At 54.3% G+C, this 18908-nt stretch overlaps 2 protein-coding genes across 2 annotated transcripts in view; both read left to right on the forward strand.

The window, feature by feature from the left end:
- Nucleotides 1–18908, forward strand: part of COL23A1 (collagen type XXIII alpha 1 chain) — a 362528-nt gene that overhangs the window by 307923 nt on the left and 35697 nt on the right. The window contains exons 4-5 of the mRNA XM_050794269.1: nucleotides 1132–1139; nucleotides 3184–3210. Of these exons, the coding sequence (XP_050650226.1) occupies nucleotides 1132–1139; nucleotides 3184–3210 (35 nt within the window). The remainder of the gene's footprint in view (nucleotides 1–1131; nucleotides 1140–3183; nucleotides 3211–18908) is intronic.
- NHP2 (NHP2 ribonucleoprotein) overlaps nucleotides 1–18908 on the forward strand; it is a 170049-nt gene that overhangs the window by 19984 nt on the left and 131157 nt on the right. The gene's annotated exons all lie outside the window — the stretch shown is intronic.

Raw genomic sequence — 18908 nt, forward strand, 5'->3', positions numbered from 1 at the left:
TCCTGGCTCCTCAAAAGCCCATGATCTTGGCGTGTTCTGAGCTTGTCCATCTCTGCAACACTCCTCCCTCCTCTTTTCTCACCCTCTGGACTCGGCCCAGCCTGGGTCAGGGCCCTTGTGCTGTGCTTGGAGCTTCCTGGCCTTCTCCCTGTGTAGATGTCCTCTTCGGGATCTGTCTGCTTCATCAACATTCATGAGTCAGGGCTCTTGCCTCTTGCACTCACTACTGGTCCCGTTAGTTACCCCCATGGCTCCTAGCTCATAGTTGGGACGTATAAATCATGCTGGTCACTGACTGCCAGGTGCTGCCTCCCCGTGTAACCTCGAGTGAGGTTTGGGGTCTGGTTTGCCAGCGGCGTGGCTCAGTGCACAGCGCCTAGGGCTGGTAGAGTTGGGAGACCTCCTTCCATCCAGCATGCGCTGACTCCACCCCTAATCAACGATGTGGCCCCACACAAGTCGCGGCTCTGTGAGCCTCTGCATTATCCGCTGTCCAATGGAGATGTTCATCAGACCTCTCACGAAAGATGGTTGGGAAGGTCAAATGCAATAATGGGTATGCTACATGCCTTGCAAGCTGTGAGGTGAAGCCCCCGTGGGCCTCATCAGGGTTCTCTGTGAGCCCTCATCTGGTAGCCAAGTCTCAGCCACAGCCCCAGCCCCTGCTACTCCTCATGCATTTCTAACCCTGGGGCTGGGCAGCAGGAACCCCTCCCCCAAAAAGCCTGTTCAGCCACACCCATCTGCTGTTCCTCCCAGTATTCTCTCTGTCCAAAACGTTTGCTCCCCGTGTCTCCCCTCAATAGAAACAAACCATCCCCTCAGGAGAACCAGAGCTTGTTCTTTAAGTAGGAACAAGTTCCGATTCCTACTCAGCGCGAGAACCCGAAGCTGACATGAGTGCCTGCACCCATGCCTGTGGGAATTGTCACCACCAACCCCGGGACCACCCCGGGCTCTCCAAGAGCAAAGGTGCTCCTTCTGCTCTGCCCCCAGCTCCAGGCCATGGCAGGAAACAGCCATGGCAGCATCAAAGCCTTCCAGGGAGGGGTGGCCAGGAGCCGCGCTGAGGACAGGCGAGGGGACTCTGCCTTCCACGCTGACTGTGGCTTCTCTGCTTGTGTTTTGCAGGTCCTCCAGTAAGTGTCCTGGACTGTGCTGTCTACTTCTGAAAGATAAGATGTTCAGTTTTCTCTCTGTTGCAATTCCATGACCATAATTTTGGTTAGGGAGGTGTGTCCTCAAAAAAAAATCAGTCCTATTAAAAAGTGGCCAGGCATAGTAACGCACGCCTGTAATACCAGCACTTTGGGAGGCCAAAGTGGACAGATCACTTGAGGTCAGAAGTTCGAGACCAGCCTGGCCAACATAGTAAGACCTCGTCTCTCCTAAAAATACAAAAATTAGCCCGGCGTGGTGGCGGATGCCTGTAATCCCAGCTACTCAGGAAATCGAGGCATGAAAATTGCTTGAACCCAGGAGGCAGAGGTTGCAGTGAGTTGAGATGGTACCACTGCACTCCAGCCTGGGCAACAGACAGAGCGAGACTCTGTCTCGGAAACAAAAACAAAAAAATCGTGTGTTTGGGGGGAAAAAATCAGTCCTATAGAGGAGTCATGTTGTTTTTTAATTTGTAGATGAATGCAGGCACAGAATTCCACAGGCCTGACCTGCTCACTGAAACGTTCTGTGACCATTTTCCTAGCAAGACAGCCAGCGCACAAGCCTGGCTGTTCCTTGCCAAATCTTGGGCTCCCCTTGGTACACAGAGATGCTAGCGCCATGCCCATAGTTTTAAAATGCTCTGTGGCAGTTGATGTTTCTAAATGCTTCAGTGCCCCGTGCTTTGGCAGAAAGGGCTGTAGAGTCGGGCAGTTGTCCCAGGAATGAGTCGGGCTTGACCACTAGACCCTGGGGTTCATTTTTCTTCTTTGCCAGAATGTGGATCAGACAGCTGAGACCTCACGAGCACAGCTGGCTGGTGAGGGCGTTGCATGGGAGCAGGAGGGAAATGTCACTGCATTTGTGAGGGGTGTGAAGGGTATGAGGGAAGCACTGGGCGGCTCCCTTGAACTTCTGGCCGGCCAGAGGCAGCTTTGAATGCAGGGATTGCACGTGGCCCTAGAAATCCCATTCATTCTCCAGGGCAAAGGATGCGCCTGCCTTTGATTCACGCTGTCAGTTTTTCAGAGCCCGATAAATCCCAACTAATCCATTCAAGAAGCACACTGACAGTCAGCCAGAGCCAAAACCAACCTTCTCAAGGAATTCCTTTCAGATGAACCATTTTATTTTTTACTTCCATGTACCGTGATTCGTTTCCTGGTCGGCGCCCTTCGGAATCTGGGCTTCTCGGTGCATGTAGCCCCACCGTGAGCCAAGCAAGCCAACAGGATTGTGTTGGTTTATTGGCCTCAAGCGATGTTTGGCAGCAGAGCCCCTCCTGGCTGTCTCAGGGAGGCTGGCGTGCGTGAACTTGCGGAAGTACCTAACGCCGGGGGCTATGGAGTGGGTTTTTTTTGTTTGTTTTTTGTTTTTTGTTTTTCTTTTAACTTGGCAGTGAAAATATTAAATGGATTAAACAAATGCAGAAATTCTCGAGCTGCAAAACCTGCAAGGGTCTGACCGGGGAGATGGTGCCACACTTTGGCACCCAGGCAGGGTGGTCACTGCTCCAGGGACCAGAACTAGGGGGCAGAGAAGCCTCCAGCCACAGTGAACACCCCCCATAGTCCTGGCTTCTAAGGCTCACTTTCCTGGTTCACCCCATCCCAGTGGCAGCTGAGAGGAAGCAGGCTGACTTCCAGGCCTCTCGCAGGCCCAGTTTAAGGAGCATTTGCAGTTCCTGGTTGGGTCATGTGGCTGTGGCTCCACCCTCCAGAACCCCACGTCCCCACGTGACATTTACCCTATGCCCGGCCAGCATGGGGAGGACATTCATGTGACTATGCCTGGGGACCCTGATGAAGCCCCGAGGCTCCTGGTCCCACCCGCCTGGCCCTCCGAGGCAGGAAAGGGCTGCTCTGCCCCCAAGACTGCTGGAGCCCTTGAGTCCTCCCCTCAGAGCAGGTCACCAGCCAGCTGTCGGGGGGTGGTGTGGGACTGGGCCCTGATTGAGCTCTAAGTGCTGCCATATGGTTTCTGCCGAAAGTCTGATTATTAATGACATATTAATTACCACAGGGGCAATCAGGACGCGATGGCTACCCGGTAATTTGTCATTTATTTTTTGCTCTCTTCGCCCTTTTCTCTTAAACCAATATTCTTTCCCTGAGCCTTGATTTAACTCTGTCTGCGCTCCTGTCTCCTCCTCTGCTCCTTAGCAGTAGTGGCCTTTCTGTGGAGGGGGTTAGCGTGAGCTCCAGGGCTGCACAGATCTCCGGGGCTGCCCTGGAGGCAAAGCAGAGCACCTCGCTCAGGTGTCTGGGTGGCACTGAGTCCACCTAGCACTGCTTCTTCAGTAAGTCCAGCCCCCGCACTGTGGCGTGCTCCACTGGACAGGCTGGGCCTCTTCCCAGTGGGTGGAGGACCTGTCCCAGCCACCGCTCCTCGTCGTCACTCGATAACAGGAGACTGGCTGGTTCCAGTTTGGCCTTGTGGTGTCATCCTTTGGCAGATCTCTTAAAATGAACCCAAAAGTTAGCGCATTCTTGGAATAGATGTCCCAGCCCAGGCCAAGTGAGTGCCACATCAGCAGCAAGGCACAGTGTGGCTGTGCCACCGCCAGGTCCTGCGCAGGGGTTGAGGGTCGTGGCAGCAGCATCCGGAGGTCCTGGGACATCGGAAAGAGCAGGGGGAGCCCAGCAGAAGAGATTGGCAGGGCCAGCAAGGGAGGGGCAGATTCATTCTGTGCCTCCGGGGCAGGAAGACGCAAGGAGGGAAATGCTGGCTGATTCAGGGGCCAGATCTGTGCAGTCGGGACGGCTGGCAATGAAGAGGGGTGGTCCCTGGTCCTGCAGTGGAGGAGAGGAGTCCAGACCCAGAACCAGGGAGACTTGGCATAGGGGGTCCACTCTGCTTCCTCCTGGCTGAGTGACCTTAGAGAAGGTGCTCACCTTCTCTGAGCTTTAATTTTCTGCTCTGTGAATGCAGAGATGAAGGCACAAAATGTGTCACAAACGCAGCCCTCCAGGACTTGGTGGTAACTCTGGGGAACACTGACTTCATGCCAGAGTGGCCCCGTGCTGGGCTGAGTGAAGTTTGGGATCTCCCAAGCAGTCAGGGCAGCTCCCCCAGCAGCAAACAGCCTGGCCTCTCAGACTCCGCGGGAGTAAGAATGCCATGTGAAAAACAGCCGTGACCACCCTCATCCCACGGCACACACTGGGGTTAGGGCCCTGCCACCGTCCCCAGCTGCTCTTCTGTCTAGGCAGGGGTCAAGCTTCCATCTCCTGGGCACGGCAGCCCGGACCTTTGGGTGTCCAGCGTCTTGAGGAAGCACAGGCTTTTGCTGCAAAGTTCAGCCCCGTGTCTTGGCATTATTCGCTGTACCAGCACCAGCCCGGGAGGACCAGAGACTAACAGAACCACTCCTGGCACGACCCAGTTCCCTTCGCCCCGGTTACTCTGTATTCACAGGTCCAGAGGGGAGAGGGTAGGGAGTGGGCGAGCAGTTTCCATCCCCTCTTGTCCATTGTTTCCTCGGAGCAAACAGTGACCCAGCGGTCCACAGCCTCGGAGAAGATGCTGCCTGCGTACCCGGGGGAGGGGCGGGGGCTTGTTCTCAGCCACACCAGAGCAGCTGCCAGGGTCTGCGTCCCACAGAGGTCTCTTCTCCCTCACTCCTTCCTCCCGGGACCCAGCTGGGTGGGGTGGGCAGCTGGCCCTGCGGCCGACAGGCAGGAGGCTGGGTGTGGATTAAGTAGCTGGGCATGGTTCTCATCTCTGCAGCTTACTCGCTGTGAAGCCTTGGGAAAGGAAAGCCCCTTGGCTTAGAGCACCCAGAACGTGAGTCAGGGCAAACCCGGGGCTGCTGTCCCTGGGGCTGTGACAGGACTGTCGGGAATTAAAGATGAAGTTGAGTGTGGAGGTGGTGTCGGGCTCCCTCACACCTGGGCCTGGCCTGGAGAAAGAGCGCTGTCACTGTCGGGGCTGGGAACGGACAGATGGATGTGTGTGGAGTCCTGCGGGTGTCCCTCAGGCTTGACACTGGGAGTTTTCTTGGAAGGAAGAGAGTTGGGGTCCAGCAAGCCCCCCCACTTCCTGTGTGTAGGCAGCTCTGGCAGCCGTGCCCCTGGTCCTATCAGCAGCTCCCCAATCACTGGGAAGCCTGAGCAGGCTGGGCCTGGTGAGGGGTGAGGGGACCCTGTCAAAGTCTCTAGGAAGCTGGTATCACAGCCCATGATGGCCTTCTCCCTGAGGTCACCCAGCCCCAGCTTACACGCGGACCCCCATTTCCACACGGAGGTAGGCGTCTTCCCTGGGTGGGCTGGATTCAGGGCATTCATGTGGCCAGCACCAGGAGCAAGCCCAGCTGTGCGCCTCCAAGCCCCTTGTTCTCGCACCGCCACCCGGGCCATTCCTTCTGCGAGACCCACAGGGTGGGGCAGACACCCTGCTCAGCTTCCCCTGCAGGAGGAAAAGCAGCCGCATTCGAGGAAGGGGGGGATCTTTTGCAGGCTCCCGGGGCCCAGGTCCTGAGCAGAAATTCCTATCTCTTGGCCTGTGGAGGACAGGAGGGCTCTGCCCAGCTCTCAGCCTGAGGTATATTTGCAGATGGCTCCATGTGGTCATCCCAGAGGCTATGGGGACTGCCTCCTGCCGAAGGGCCTGGGCCGCCTCCGAGGCCCGTCATGTGCAGAGGACACCGTGGCTTTGAGTCAGTCACCTGCGTGGACTTGGGCCGGCTACTTGACCTCTGGGGCCTGGGGAGATGACACCTGCAGAGCTGGGGTTAAATGAGTGTCAGGCACAGAGGCCACGTCCAGTCCTGTGTGTGGCAGCCCTTCCGTAAATACCGCCGTCTTTCCTCATCGTTGACAGTCTCAAGAGAAGAAAAGATGGGTTTCAGAAAGCGTTCTAATCTACTCAGTATAAAATTGCAATATTTGGAAAAACAACTTAGAGAATGGTCAGTTTTAGAAAAAGGTTTTGTTTGTTTGTTTTCATAGCTTAGTAAACTTCTGGACCGGCCTCAGGGAGAACTTCTTTTTCTTTCTCTTTGTGCCAGTATCTTATCCCTTTGTAAGAGCGAGAACAGAGTCCGGCCGGGGGCGGTGGTGGAGACTGTCAGTGCTTTTCTGGATTAACTCAGGCCAGTCCCCTCAGCTGAAGCCAGGTCCATATGTGGACCTGATGGGAGTGGCTGGAGGACACGGGCATAGAGGCCACCCACATCTGTGGGGCAGGTTGTGGACTTGAGGAAGTCAGAGCCGACAAGGGCCCGGCTCGCCCTGTCCATGCCCTCCTTGTACAGAGGCTGGCCTGTCCTCTCTGCTCCGAAGGATTCATTAACAGCCTCTTTTGATTACTACAAAAAGCATGTTTATTGTAAAACATTTGGACAGTAGAGAAAAACACAAGGAAAAAGCATCTCTAATTCTGCCACTCACAGATAAGTCCTCTTATCTTGGTGATTGTTCTAGTATTTCTTATATGCAAGTTTGCTTTTATATTTATTGCCTTTAAAATAGAATTACAAGTGCCTTCTTAGCACAGTAGGCAGCACGTCAGTCTCATAATCTGAAATACAATTACATTGGACTTTTTTTGTACTATTTTTTTCACTAAATATAGCATGAGACTTTTCCACATCATTAAAAATCCTTAGAGAATGTAATGGCTACATTGTATTTGTTCCGATATATCATTTATTTAACTAGTCTCAAAGTTAAATTATTTATATTGACAATTTTTCACCCTTACATTCAACATCCTGGGAATAAATATAGCTTATTTCCATGATTATCTCCTTAGAATAAATAACTAAAAGTGGAATTGCTACACCAAAGGGTTTGCACATGTTTAAGGCTTTTGATGTGTATTGCCAAATTGCCCTCCAGGAGACTGTACTAATTTACATTCCCACCAACAATGAATAAATGCTGCATATTTCCCCAAATGCTGGCCAACTGTGGGTATTATCCTTTTAAAACTACGCCAATATAAGTTTTAAAATATATGCATATATGTATGAATATTGTTTTAATTTAGGGTGTATTTTAATTAGAAGTAGTCAGAGATTAAACTAGTTTTGATAAGGTTTGTGTAATCCTGTCACCTCGTGGTAAAGGTTGGAATTGCAGGCATAGAGTTTAAAGAGGAAATCACCCGTGTTTAAGACCTTTTGGATCCCAACTGGTCCAGAGATAGAAGACATCATGGAATCAACAGCATAGGGATAATGCTTTACTCAGAACATTGTGAATCAAAGGTTGGGCCTTCAGAGGAGCCCTAGGCGCAGCACGCTTGCATTTTGGGGCAGTAATCAGTATTTATGTTGATAAAGTGATTTTGCCGTCTCAGAAATAGGAGGCTTGGCTGTGTTCAACAAATCTGATGGGTGTCATACCCTGGCCTGGGCACTGGGATGGCACAAAGATGGATCAGGCCCAGTCACAGTCTTTGGAGAACCATATGGGAATGGGAGGTTGCCCTGGGAGAGAGAGAAATGAATAATTAGAAGCTCAATGTCATCTTCCTGGAGGTATCTTGTTTATTACAAGCCCTTTTTTCTTCTCTAAGCTGACTTCTGACTAAGATGAAAGCACCTGTCACTCATGCAGGGCTTAATCTTGCCTAAACTTTGACTTTTACACAGAAAACATTAGACCTTCTCATCTCCTATTTACAATGTCACAATGTTGGCTTTTCCTCTTCTTTGGTAGTTTGATTGTCTTAACTCTTAACATTAGGCTTTAGTGACCTTCTGGTTTGTTTTACACATTCAGAAACCTATTTAAACGTTTCTTAGATATCATTTAATGTGCTTTAAAGAGAATAAAACAAGGATATGATGAGAGTGTTGGCTGGGTGAATGGACAGGTACAATTTGGATTAAATAATCAGAAGGCTTGAAGTGAGATTTAAATGATGAAAAAGCTGCAGAGATCTTGGGGGAGATCCCGGCAGAGGAAAAAGGAAGTGCGCAGGTCATGAAGTTGGAGCAAGCTTTGTGTGTTCAGGTACACTCAAGGTCAGTGTGGCAGAGTGAGTGAGCAGGGAAACAACAGAAGGTGAAGCCAAAGAGGTCTCCCAGAGCTGCACCAAGTAGAACCAAGACAGAGGCAAGGGCTGGGGGATGGGACTTGACTCTATGTTTATAGAAATCACTTGTCCTGGCTGGGCGCGGTGGCTCACACCTGTAATCCCAGCACTTTTGGAGGCTGAGACGGATGGATCACTTGAGGTCAGAAATTTGAGATCAGCCTGGCCAACATGGTGAAACCCCATCTCTACCAAAAAAAAAAAAAAAAAAAAAAAGCAAAAACTAGCCGGGTGTAGTGGCACATGCCTGTAGTCCCAGCTACTTGGGAGGCTGAGGCAGGAGAACCACTTGAACCCAGGAGGCAGGTTGCAGTGAGCCGAGATCACACCACTGCACTCCAACCTGGGTGACAGAGCAGAGCAAGACCATGTCTCGAAAAAGAAAAAAGAAAGAAATCACTTGTCCCCAGAGACAAACTACCAAAGAGCCAGAGATCCCCCCCCTCACGATGCTTCCTTTGGGAACAGAGAAGAAAAACTGTCACCCTTCATCTCCCAAAGCCCTTCCAGTGTGCCAGGGAAGCAGGTGCAAGTATTAAGTGCTTGCTGGGTGCACACTCATGCATGCCGTCCCACCATGGGAGGCTAGTGGTTTCAGCCCTACCTGACGGATGAGAAATCTGAGCTCAGAGGGTGACAGGACTTAGCTGAGACATGGCCTGCTTGCATGCCAAAGGCTGGATTAGCACCCAGGCTATGTGACCCACTCCCTCACACCAATCAGCCAGCCTCTCAAGCTGTCTATGTGAGCAGGGCCGGGGCCAGGATGGTCTGCGTGTTGGCAAGAGAGTGCTTCTCAGACCACCCCGAGAAACGGATGCTTGGAGTGGATGTTTGGTTTCTCCTCCTCATACCTATCTGTATCCAGCCCAGCTGCTCCCTTCCCAACTACTGTATTCCACCCCTGGGATCAAATTGTTAGGATGCTTTCCTGCTTTCCAAAAAAAGAAAAACAAAAACTAAGTCTAACTTAAACTTAAAAGTCTATTTATTCATTTCACCACCTCTCCTATTCCTCATTCGTACCTCTATTCGCACCTCCGTGTCATAGCCATTATTAGAAATTAGGGGGTGTGGCTGGGCGCGGTGGCTCATGCCTGTAATCCCAGCACTTTGGGAGGCCGAGGCGGGCGGATCACGAGGTCAGGAGATCGAGACCATCCTGGCTAACACGGTGAAACCCTATCTCTATTAAAAATACAAAAAATTAGTCAGGTGCGGTGGCGGGCGCCTATAGTCCCAGCTACTTGGGAGGCTGAGGCAGGAGAATGGTGTGAACCCGAGAGGTGGAGCTTGCAGTAAGCCGAGATCGCGCCACTGCACTCCAGCCTGGGCGACAGAGCGAGACTGTCTCAAAAAAAAAGGAAGAATTTCTGAATCTTCCCCTGGTGATGAAACACCCAGCTCTCTCTCACTGTCCAGGGTGTCTCTGCAGAGGCGCAGCTGAGGGCAGGGCATGCTCAGCCTGGGCAATATGGCCAAACCCATCTCTTTTTTTTTTTTTTTTTTTTTTGGAGACAGTGCCTTCCTCTGTCGCCCAGGCTGGAGTACAGTGGCATGATCTTGGCTCACTGCAACCTTCGCCTCCTGGGTTCAAGTGATTCTCGTGCCTCAGCCTCCCAAGTAGCTGGGATGACAGGCACGTGCCACCACTCCTGGCTAATTTTTTGTGTTTTTAATAGAGATGGGGTTTTGCCATGTTGCACAGGCTGGTCTCAAACTCCTGAGCTCAGGCAGTCTGACCACCTCGGCCTCCCAAAGTGCTAGGATTATAGGCATGAGCTGCCGGTCCTGGCCGAAACCCCATATGTTTTTTTAAAAAATTTTTAATCTATCAATTAATTATTAAAAAGTAGAAAAGGCCTCCCTGCCTACAGGCAGAAACTGGAGGAAGGGGTGCGGTTAGGAGGCGGTTGCAGTAATTTGCTGGTGAAGCCTGAATGACTGAGAAACGAGGGCTGGCGGGTGCTGCAGGTCAGCTCTGAGCAGGTCTGGAACCACACACACTGCACCTCCTGGGCCCCGCAGCGCCGTGCCCAAGCCCCTCTGCAGTCGAGGGAGCGGTAGCTGCACTTCATCTCCGGCCTCAGTCCTGGGAGCAGCGACAGCCAAGGCCCCAGAGGACTGAGAGCTCTGGGCTGAAATGTGGTCTGTGAGACGGGGCCTCGGCCTGGGACCAATTTTGAAATGAAGAACTCAGATGGACAGTTTGTAATTAATCAAGTGAACAAAAAAGGCCCACAGAGCACCGCACGTTCACACGCTCTCTTGCACTCTTGTAGTTCAAAAACAGCTTTGATTGTAAAAATGTTATCAGTTAAACAATTTATCTGAAATATCCCAGATTCATCTGTTTTTAGATTTCAGCATCCTCCATCTCATTTTCGTCTGTCCCCTGCAGTGCTGCCCCGCAACACCCAGATTCTAGTGGAGCTGGGACGGGATAAAAGCAGACTCCGGAGTCCCGATAATGACACCCAGACTGGAACCTCAGGGAGATGCAACCAGGGCCACCATGCTGGCCGTTCTCCCCAGGGCCCTGAGCCAGCACAGGGCAGGTGTCTCCTGAGTCCAGCCCTTTGTCTTGGTCCAGCACTCTGTCCCCAGTCTCCCCATGAGTGTCCCATGTGAGGCAGCCCAGTCATGGGAGGCAGCCACCCCAGGTCATCGGGGCCTGAGCGGCTGCTCCGGCCTCGGCTCCCAGATGCCTCCTGTATCTGCTGCAGTTTTTTGCATCCTCCTGGCAGCAACCCAGGTACCTCCTGTCCACACCTAGCTCTGGGAGGTGACTTAGCAGGGACAGTAGTGTAGGGGGCCCAGCAGAGGGGGTTGGTCCTATGCTTTGCTGGTTTGTCTGTGATATGTTTGCAGTGTGGTCACTGGCTGGAACCCACTCCCGCTTCCCCAGGCAACAGACCAGCCCCACAGCATCCTCGCCCCATCGCATGGAAAAACATGTTCACAGACCTGCACAAGGTCACCGAGCCAAGCCCAGATCTTCGAAGCAAATAGACTAAAGAGAAAGCAGTGATTTGGGTACGAAGCTGCCCTGCTTAGGACCAGGGCTGGCACCGTGTCCAGCCCATGCAGTGGAGACAGAATGGGCCCAGGGGTCTATAGTCCATGTGTCCTCAGGTGCCTCCCTAGCCCGCCAAGCCTCAGCCCCTTCAGCTGTTGCAGGAGCCAAGGAGTTGACCCCAGGAGAGCTTCAGAGTTGGGCACACAGAGTGGGTTCAGGGACCATTCCTGCTGCCCTGTGACCGACTCCAGCTGGGGGGGTGCCTGTGAGGCTGAAGGCACCCCTTTTGGGCCTGAGTCCTCAATGGCAGCATCCTGGCTGATCTCCCAGGCTGTGGCCCGAGGGCAGGAGTCCAGCGCAGGAGTCCGCCCGGGCTGGAGGCAGCCTTCGGCAGGTCAAGAGCGCCCTCTAGTGTTCCGGCCGGGCACCAGAGCCCGCAGGATGGAGGGTCATTCAATCGTTCCCTTCGCCGTTGATCCATTCAGCAGGCATTTACCGTGTTCTCATTCTGTACGAGGCACTTCGGCATTTGGGATACAGTAGCAGGAAACACATCCAGGGGTCCCTCCCCACTTGGAGCCTGTGGTTGAGTGGGAGAGAGAACAAAAAACTTCCACAAATTCCAGCTTCACTATGCCTCGTGGCCAGGGCTAGGAAGCAGAGCTCCTATAACCCAGACCTGGCCTGGTGGGGGTAAGGGGCACTGCCTTGAGGAAGGGAGGTGTGAGTTGAAGTCAGAAGGTGAAGAGGATGCTGATAAGTGGGGAGTTTCAGGGGGAACACCCAGAGAGAGGGTGCACCCAAGATGGGCCGGGCTGGTAAGGGTGTAGGGGGAAGTGAGAAGCCCATGGCCCTGGAGCACCCAGCCTTGAGGAATTGGCCATCTCTTGTCCACTCTGGGGTTCCACTCCGAGTGGCTGGAAAAGGGGCCTACAGCCCTACCCAGCCAAGCTGAGAGCCCTCCCCGGGCTGGAGCCTGAGGCCTCATCTTCCCAGCCACGTGGAGGTCCTGGGCACAGTTGAGCCAGGCGCTGCAAGGTGGAGGGTCTAGCCTGAGAAGGACCAGGCTTAAACAAAATCTTTGCAAACCCATCCGTCTGCCCGGGGAGCAGTGAGTTCCACATCACGGGGGGTGTGCAAGCCAAGGCCGCTCATCCACCGGTCAGGAAGAGCATCTGTGGTGGGCACTGGAGCCTTGTGGCTGGTCACTGTGGGAGGAGAGGTGGCAGAAGACAGAGCAATGAGTCCATAAGTGAGAAACTGGAGGAGGCGGGAGCTGAGGAAGGCTCCTCAGAGGAGGTGACACGTGAATCTGGAAGGAGCCGCTTGGAAGGAAGAGGTTGTCCTTCAATGCCAGCTTTGCCCTGAAGGCAGTGGGTGAGGGTGTGCCAGGTGCTACAGCAGTCAGAGGAGGGGCAGTCAGCAGGAAGGGCACATGGCTGGTATCCTGGCCTCTCCGAGCTCCAGATCTTCATCTGTGAAATGGGGATGAAGAAGCTCCTGCCTGGCCAGCCTGTGCTCAGGGCCGGTGACATCTAGATAGGGAGGGAAGGGCCCACATCGCTTCAGCTCCACGCCGTCCCCTGGCTTCATTTGTCCAGGGCTGGCCCAGCGCGTCGCAGCTACTCTCATCAACCCAGCCTCCCTCTGCTGCCCGCCGTGAGCCCAGGTCCAGGGAGCCATTCCTTCCACAGCACACTCCGTTTCCAGAGGAGGACACGGGCTCCAGGGAAATTCAGCAGCTCACTCCAGGGTCTACGGGGCAGGACATCGTCGTCAGGATGTGCCCTCCCCCTTCACTGTGCAGGAAGGATGGGTATGTGGGGCAGGAGGCAGGGAGGCTGGCGGAGGCTGGCCCAGCGGGGTGGGAGGACTGGAGAGACGGACCTGAGCTAGAATTGCAGGCTCATGGGCTCATAGACACTTGCAGCGGCCGGCAAGTGAGAAAATAGGTGAGGCTGGTTGGGTGCAGGAGAGCAGAGAAAATGGCAGGGCCTGGATCAGGGGCACCTGCCCCATCGGGGTGCAGTTCCGCCCACGCAGTCACCATCGGGGTGCAGTTCCGCCCACGCAGTCACCATCAGGGTGCGGTTCCGCCCACGCAGTCACCATCGGGGTGCGGTTCCGCCCATGCAGTCACCACTACCACATCTTCCAGCATTTCCAGAGAAGCTGGAAATCCAAATTCTATAAAAACCTTTGCATTTTTAAGGGTTTCAACCAGTTCTTTACCAGTGGGTGACAATTGTCTGTGGAAACCAAGGAAGGCCCACCCCACAGCCTAGGGGGCGGCTCTCAGGGAGGCTGGGAAACCACCCATGAGAGAGGCCCCGGCAGGCAAGGGTGGGGCAGGAGGGCAGAGCTCGGCCTGGGCGTGGTCCGGGGCCACAGGCGAGGCAGAGTGACTGCAGCCTCGGTGTGTGCTGCGAGCTGTCCTGGTCACGCTGGCTCCCTCTAGATCGCCTCACAGAGTTCGGCCACGCAGTAGCGGTCACTCTTCTGTGACGGTCATGCTTCCAGTCAGCTGCTGCTCTTACTCCAGATTTCCACCCCATCCATAGCTGGCACCAAAATGGGTTGATGGTGTGTCCCCCAGACTTCCTTCCACCAGAACAGCCCGCTGTACCTGAGCTGGTGGCCCGGGCAGCTGAGTCAGACACATCCCTGCCCGCCGGTCCCATCCTCCATCCTCCCTCACCCTATGGAAGCCAAGCTTTTTCCTCGCTGCCACCCTGATGAGGAACAGTATTTTCTGATACCTGACAGGGTAATCATGTCTCTCCCCACCAGTCACGGGCAAATGTGTCATTTCAGCAGGTATTTTGGGATCGGTTCATTTCAGCAGGTATTTTGGGATCGGTTCATTTCAGCAGGTATTTTGGGATCGGTTCATTTCAGCAGGTATTTTGGGATCGGTTCAAGGGCACAGTGCTATAAACACCGCCTCTGCTAGCCATGGTGTGTGACATGGACATACGTGTAATTACTTTCAGCACACTCGGACATCACCGAGCAGCCCCTCTCCCCAAAACAGAGCCAGCTGCTTTCACAGTCTCACAGCATCGTAGAGGTGAGAGGGCCCTGGGAGACTTTCTAGGCCAAGGGTTACAGATCAGATGCCCTGCAGAGCTGGCGAGTCACCTCGCCATGGGCAGCCGGGTAGGTGTGAGACCACAGGGAAGGGTGGAGCCTGTGGGCCAGGGTCTACGAGATCTCCCAGCTTTTCAAGAAAAGTCCAAACTCTGGACGTTTATGTAAAAGGTTGCAAGTTTTAAATGTTTTGACTAATTCATTTGGTTTGGGGTTCTTTGTTTTTTTGTTTGAGACAAAGTCTCGCTCTGTCACCCAGGCTGGAGTGTAGTGGTGCCATCGTAGCTCACTGCAGCCTCAACCTCCAGGGTTTAAGCAATCCTCCTGCCTCAGCCTCCTGAGTAGCTGGAACTACAGGCATGTGCCACCACACCCAACTTCTTTTTCTTTTTTCTTTTTTTTTTTTTTTTTTTTTTAGAGATGGGGTCTCACTATGTTGCCCAGGCTGGTCTTAAACTCCTGAACCCAAGCAATTCTCCTACCTTGACCTTCCAAAGTGCGGGGATTACAGGCCTGAGCCATTATGCCCAGTCTGGGTTCTTTTAATTGCACAGATCAAATAAAACCTGGTTCCAGCAAAGACATTGCCCAGTTCCAGCCCCTCACGTCACAGATGAGCAGCACAGAGGGAGGCAGCCCCAGCAGGGCCAAGGAGCACATGAGGGGCAAGTCTCTGACCTTGGTGCAAGCTCTTGGGACCCCACCCAGCTGAAGCTCCTACAGTTTGCTGACTTGAGGTGCAGAGGTCACTACAGAGCCCACTCTACAAAATGCCCTAGGTCCCAGGAAGAAGCGCTCCAGGAGGAACATTGTGCCGCCCTCGGGGCACCAGCAACGGCTGAACCTAACTGTGAGGGTCTTTCCTTGCTTTCCCTAGCACAAAGAATTTGAGTTTGGGAAATTGCTAAGCCCCGGACAGTCTTGCTGCAGCTCATATGTGTACAAAGAGCCTAGGCTGAGAAATCAGGACCATATGGTGCTGACCCGCCCTGAGGGGGGCTGCCCACCCACCCCTCATCCACCAGCCGGCTCTAATGAGAGCTGGGAGGAGGCTCAGGGAACCTTCACGTAGGAATGTGCACTTCCCAAGCTGGGACCTCAGGCCCCACCAGCCTTGTAATTTGATGAATTGTCAACATCTGGGGCATAATTACTAGGCCCTGGCCTGATAATCCTGGTAAGCCCTTCTTCCAGGGGCCTCGTCCTGGTGCATTTTGAGGGCTCCATTCCCTGACAGGAGCCGTCAGCATTAATTACAGCCAGAAAGCAAGACAGGCACCCAGCTCTGGCCGATTTGATCGTTTACTCCTGTCTGCATCTAAACGCCGCCAGTTTATTCATTTGGTTCAGTTCAGCAGATGCTGGAGCCGATCTTGGTGGGGGCTGGGCCAGAGTCAGGAGGACAGGGCCAGCGCTGGACCTTTCCCTGACATAGAGCAAGAGGGTCAGCGCAGGCTTTTCCAAGACACTCCAGGGATGGAGCCACCATCCCCACATCCCAAATGTACTTCACCAGGAAACCTCCCCTCTTCAGCCACACGGTTGTAGGACCACCAGGTTCAAATGCCCGCTGCATTAGTACCAGGCCAATTATACTGAGACAGCAGGGTTTGCTGCAGAGACAGGGTTTAATGATTGCTGGGCACCCAGCAAGGAGATGGAGGAGACCCCAGGGCAGGGGGCTGAAATCAGCAGGATGTAGAGACTGCACTCCTCGGTGAATCAGCTCCCATGGGATCCTTCAGACCGGCTGACTTTGTAGTTTCACTGGTGTGCAGGCTCTGAAAGAATATCTCAAAGGGAAAGGGTCGTTTTTCACATTCAAATTGCCATCTACAGAGCGGTTCAGGGGAACCATGACCCTGTAAGAGAACCTGCGATTCTGAGGCAGCCGGAAACCAGTTCCGAGGAAGGGGTCAGGAGCGTGCTGATCTCATGATGATGCTGAATGGCCCGCCAAGCGTGGTTTATTTTTGTTCCTCCCCCTCCCTTCTTCCCTAATTAATTGTATAAAGTTTATAGGGATGGTTTCAACACTTGTTAATATGCCTCAAAAGATGGCTCTGTGAACCCGGCTCAGGACATACTCAACAGGCCGAGGGAGGGAGAGAGCAAAGCCTCAAATTCACAGATGGCAGAGCCGGCGGCACCGTCCAGGGTCCTGCTGCCAGCCTCTTGGAAGGCCACACACGGGTCACTCCTAGCACTGCCCCCCAGGGCCAGGGCAAACCCTAATCCAGTGTCTGCTTGCCTGTGGGGCCTCGCATCTTGCATTGGTCTGGGAAACAGAGGCCACTGACCTGGGACCCAACTTGAACTTGTTGTTTGAGAGGAGAATGGCATGACCTGCATTTCACAAATGAGGAAACAGGATCGGGGACATTCCGGTCCCTGAGCAAGGCAAGGGACCGAGGCAGCACCAGGGCCGGGGGAGGGCTGCCCACCCGGAGTCCCAGGCCAGCTGGCCGCCTGGCCTCCTGCTCACGTGCAGCCCAGAGCTTTGTTTGTTTCTCACACATCCGGAAACATCCCGGAGCCCAGCTGATCTCCACGGGGAAAGAGTGATTTAAAGCAGAACCAAGGCTTGTGAACAGCTGTGGGGTTTCTCGGAGGGCAGAAGGCGTTGAAAACCTCTGGTGGATTCAAGGGCTTTGATCAGGCAGGGGAGCGAGCTGGACGGTCATGAGCATCTCCAGGCACAGTGTGGTGACATCCATAGATGAGGAACCTGAGGCTCGGAAGAGGGATTTGAACCGGGCCCTGCAAGGCTGAGCCCTGGCCTTTGCTCCGTGAGCTGCTGGTAAACCTCCCCAAGCTACTTTCTTTCCCACTCCTTCTGTAAGAGATGCTGGGAGAGGAACAGGGCAGCTGATGACTGGTGCCCTATTGTCTGGGGCAGGGGAGGGCTGCCTGGATAGGAGAGACCCCCCACCACCACCACCCAAGGCACGCCCCTGCCCAGTCTGGGGCTCTGCCCTTCCAGACTACCCAGCTGCTCAGAAATGCCCTCATTCTGCTCAGAAGGACTTGCCTTGGGCTTGGATACTTGGACACTTGCCCTGCCATGCCTTTGTCCAGCCTGACCACGCCCCCCACCCCACGCGTTCCGTGGCTCCATTCAGACCAGCCCAGGCCCTTCCCTGAGGCGCTTGTCCTCCTCTCTAGAGCACCCAGAGCCGGGCTCGGCCCCCGCTGCACCAGTAGAAACACCTGGTTTGTGGATGGTCTGCACAGCCTCACGCCTCAGTTGCTTTGCTGTGGCTCAGCCAGGCACTGAGTCCATTAAGGCTGAGTCCACTGAGCCCATTTCGGGGGTGGAAGGAGCACTGTCCTTTTAAAGACCAGCAAAGTAAAATGACGGCTCCGACAGCCCTTCGGGAAAGAAACCTGTTCCAAAGAGTGTAACCCAGTGTTTCTCAAACTTACTCAGCCATGGAATCCCTGTCTCCAGGCAAGCCTGCAGGGCAGTGTGCTGTGGGGCACCAGTTTGGGAAAGGCATTCTGTAGGGTAACTGCAGACAGGGTCCATCCCCTGGAGGTTCACAGCCCAGGGTCCCCCGGCCCAGAGGGCAGGCCCCACTTCCCCAGGACGGGAGGGGAGGTGAGAATCACATCCCCAAGCCAGGCAGGTGCATCTGACTCCAAAGCCAGGCTGCTCCTTCCCTGCCTACCTCAGAGTCCCTTCTTCAGTGACCGCACCCACCCAGCAGCTTCTCCAAGGTCAGCCACTGCCCCTCACAGAGAGCTCGGGGGCCTGGGGCGGCTTTGTTGCCCACGTGTCATCCTGGCTGTGGGTCGGCTCTGTCCTGGGGGCTGGCCCAGCCCGGTCTGCTCTGTCAGTTCTTGCACAGGGAGCTTTGGTGCCGCTGCAGGCACTGGCTCGGCTTCCGGGAATTGGAATTGGCTTCCCTTCAGTCCTCGGTGGGGGCTCCCAAGAACACTGCGAACACCCATCGCTCTGCCTCTATTGGGAAGCTAGAAACTGAATTCACTCATAAAAACTCCCAGGGCTCTGATCACACATACAGGCAGGGCCTTTGATGTGAAAATTGGTTTTCTGTCACAGACGGGGCTTCTCACACATCAGAAAGAAGCCTTGGGGACCAAAGCTGCACCATCAGTGACCCCCAGGAACAGTCCTAGGTTGGCAGAGGGCAGCGTCCAGCTCAGGAGGCAGGAGGCCTGCGGCCATAATAAGGTCCAGTCGGTGGACACTTCCAGAAACAGCTGGCAGCACTGAGATGCTCCCTCTGGGGTTGAGGCCAAGGGGACAGCCTGGGCTCCCTTCCACGGGCACTTCTAGAAAGGCAGAGCCCTGTGGTTGTGCGTGCTTCACATCCAGGGGACCGTGGGAGCAGGGAGGATTTCACAGAGGTATGCAAGGCCTAGAGCAGGAGAGAGTGGCCGGGAGGCCAGACAGGACTGCGGCAGGGGCCTGCAGTGCAGACAGGATGGAGACCCAGGGCCCAGACCCTTTCTAGCTGCATGGCCCTAGGCAAGGTCTTCCCCTCACTGGGCCTCAGTTTCCTTCTCTGTAAGAGGGGGATGAGGACACCTACCTTACCGGGTTGCTGTGTGATTGAGACCGAGTGGG

Source organism: Macaca thibetana, chromosome 6, assembly GCF_024542745.1.
Source record: "Macaca thibetana thibetana isolate TM-01 chromosome 6, ASM2454274v1, whole genome shotgun sequence".
Taxonomy (NCBI): Eukaryota; Metazoa; Chordata; class Mammalia; order Primates; family Cercopithecidae; genus Macaca; species Macaca thibetana.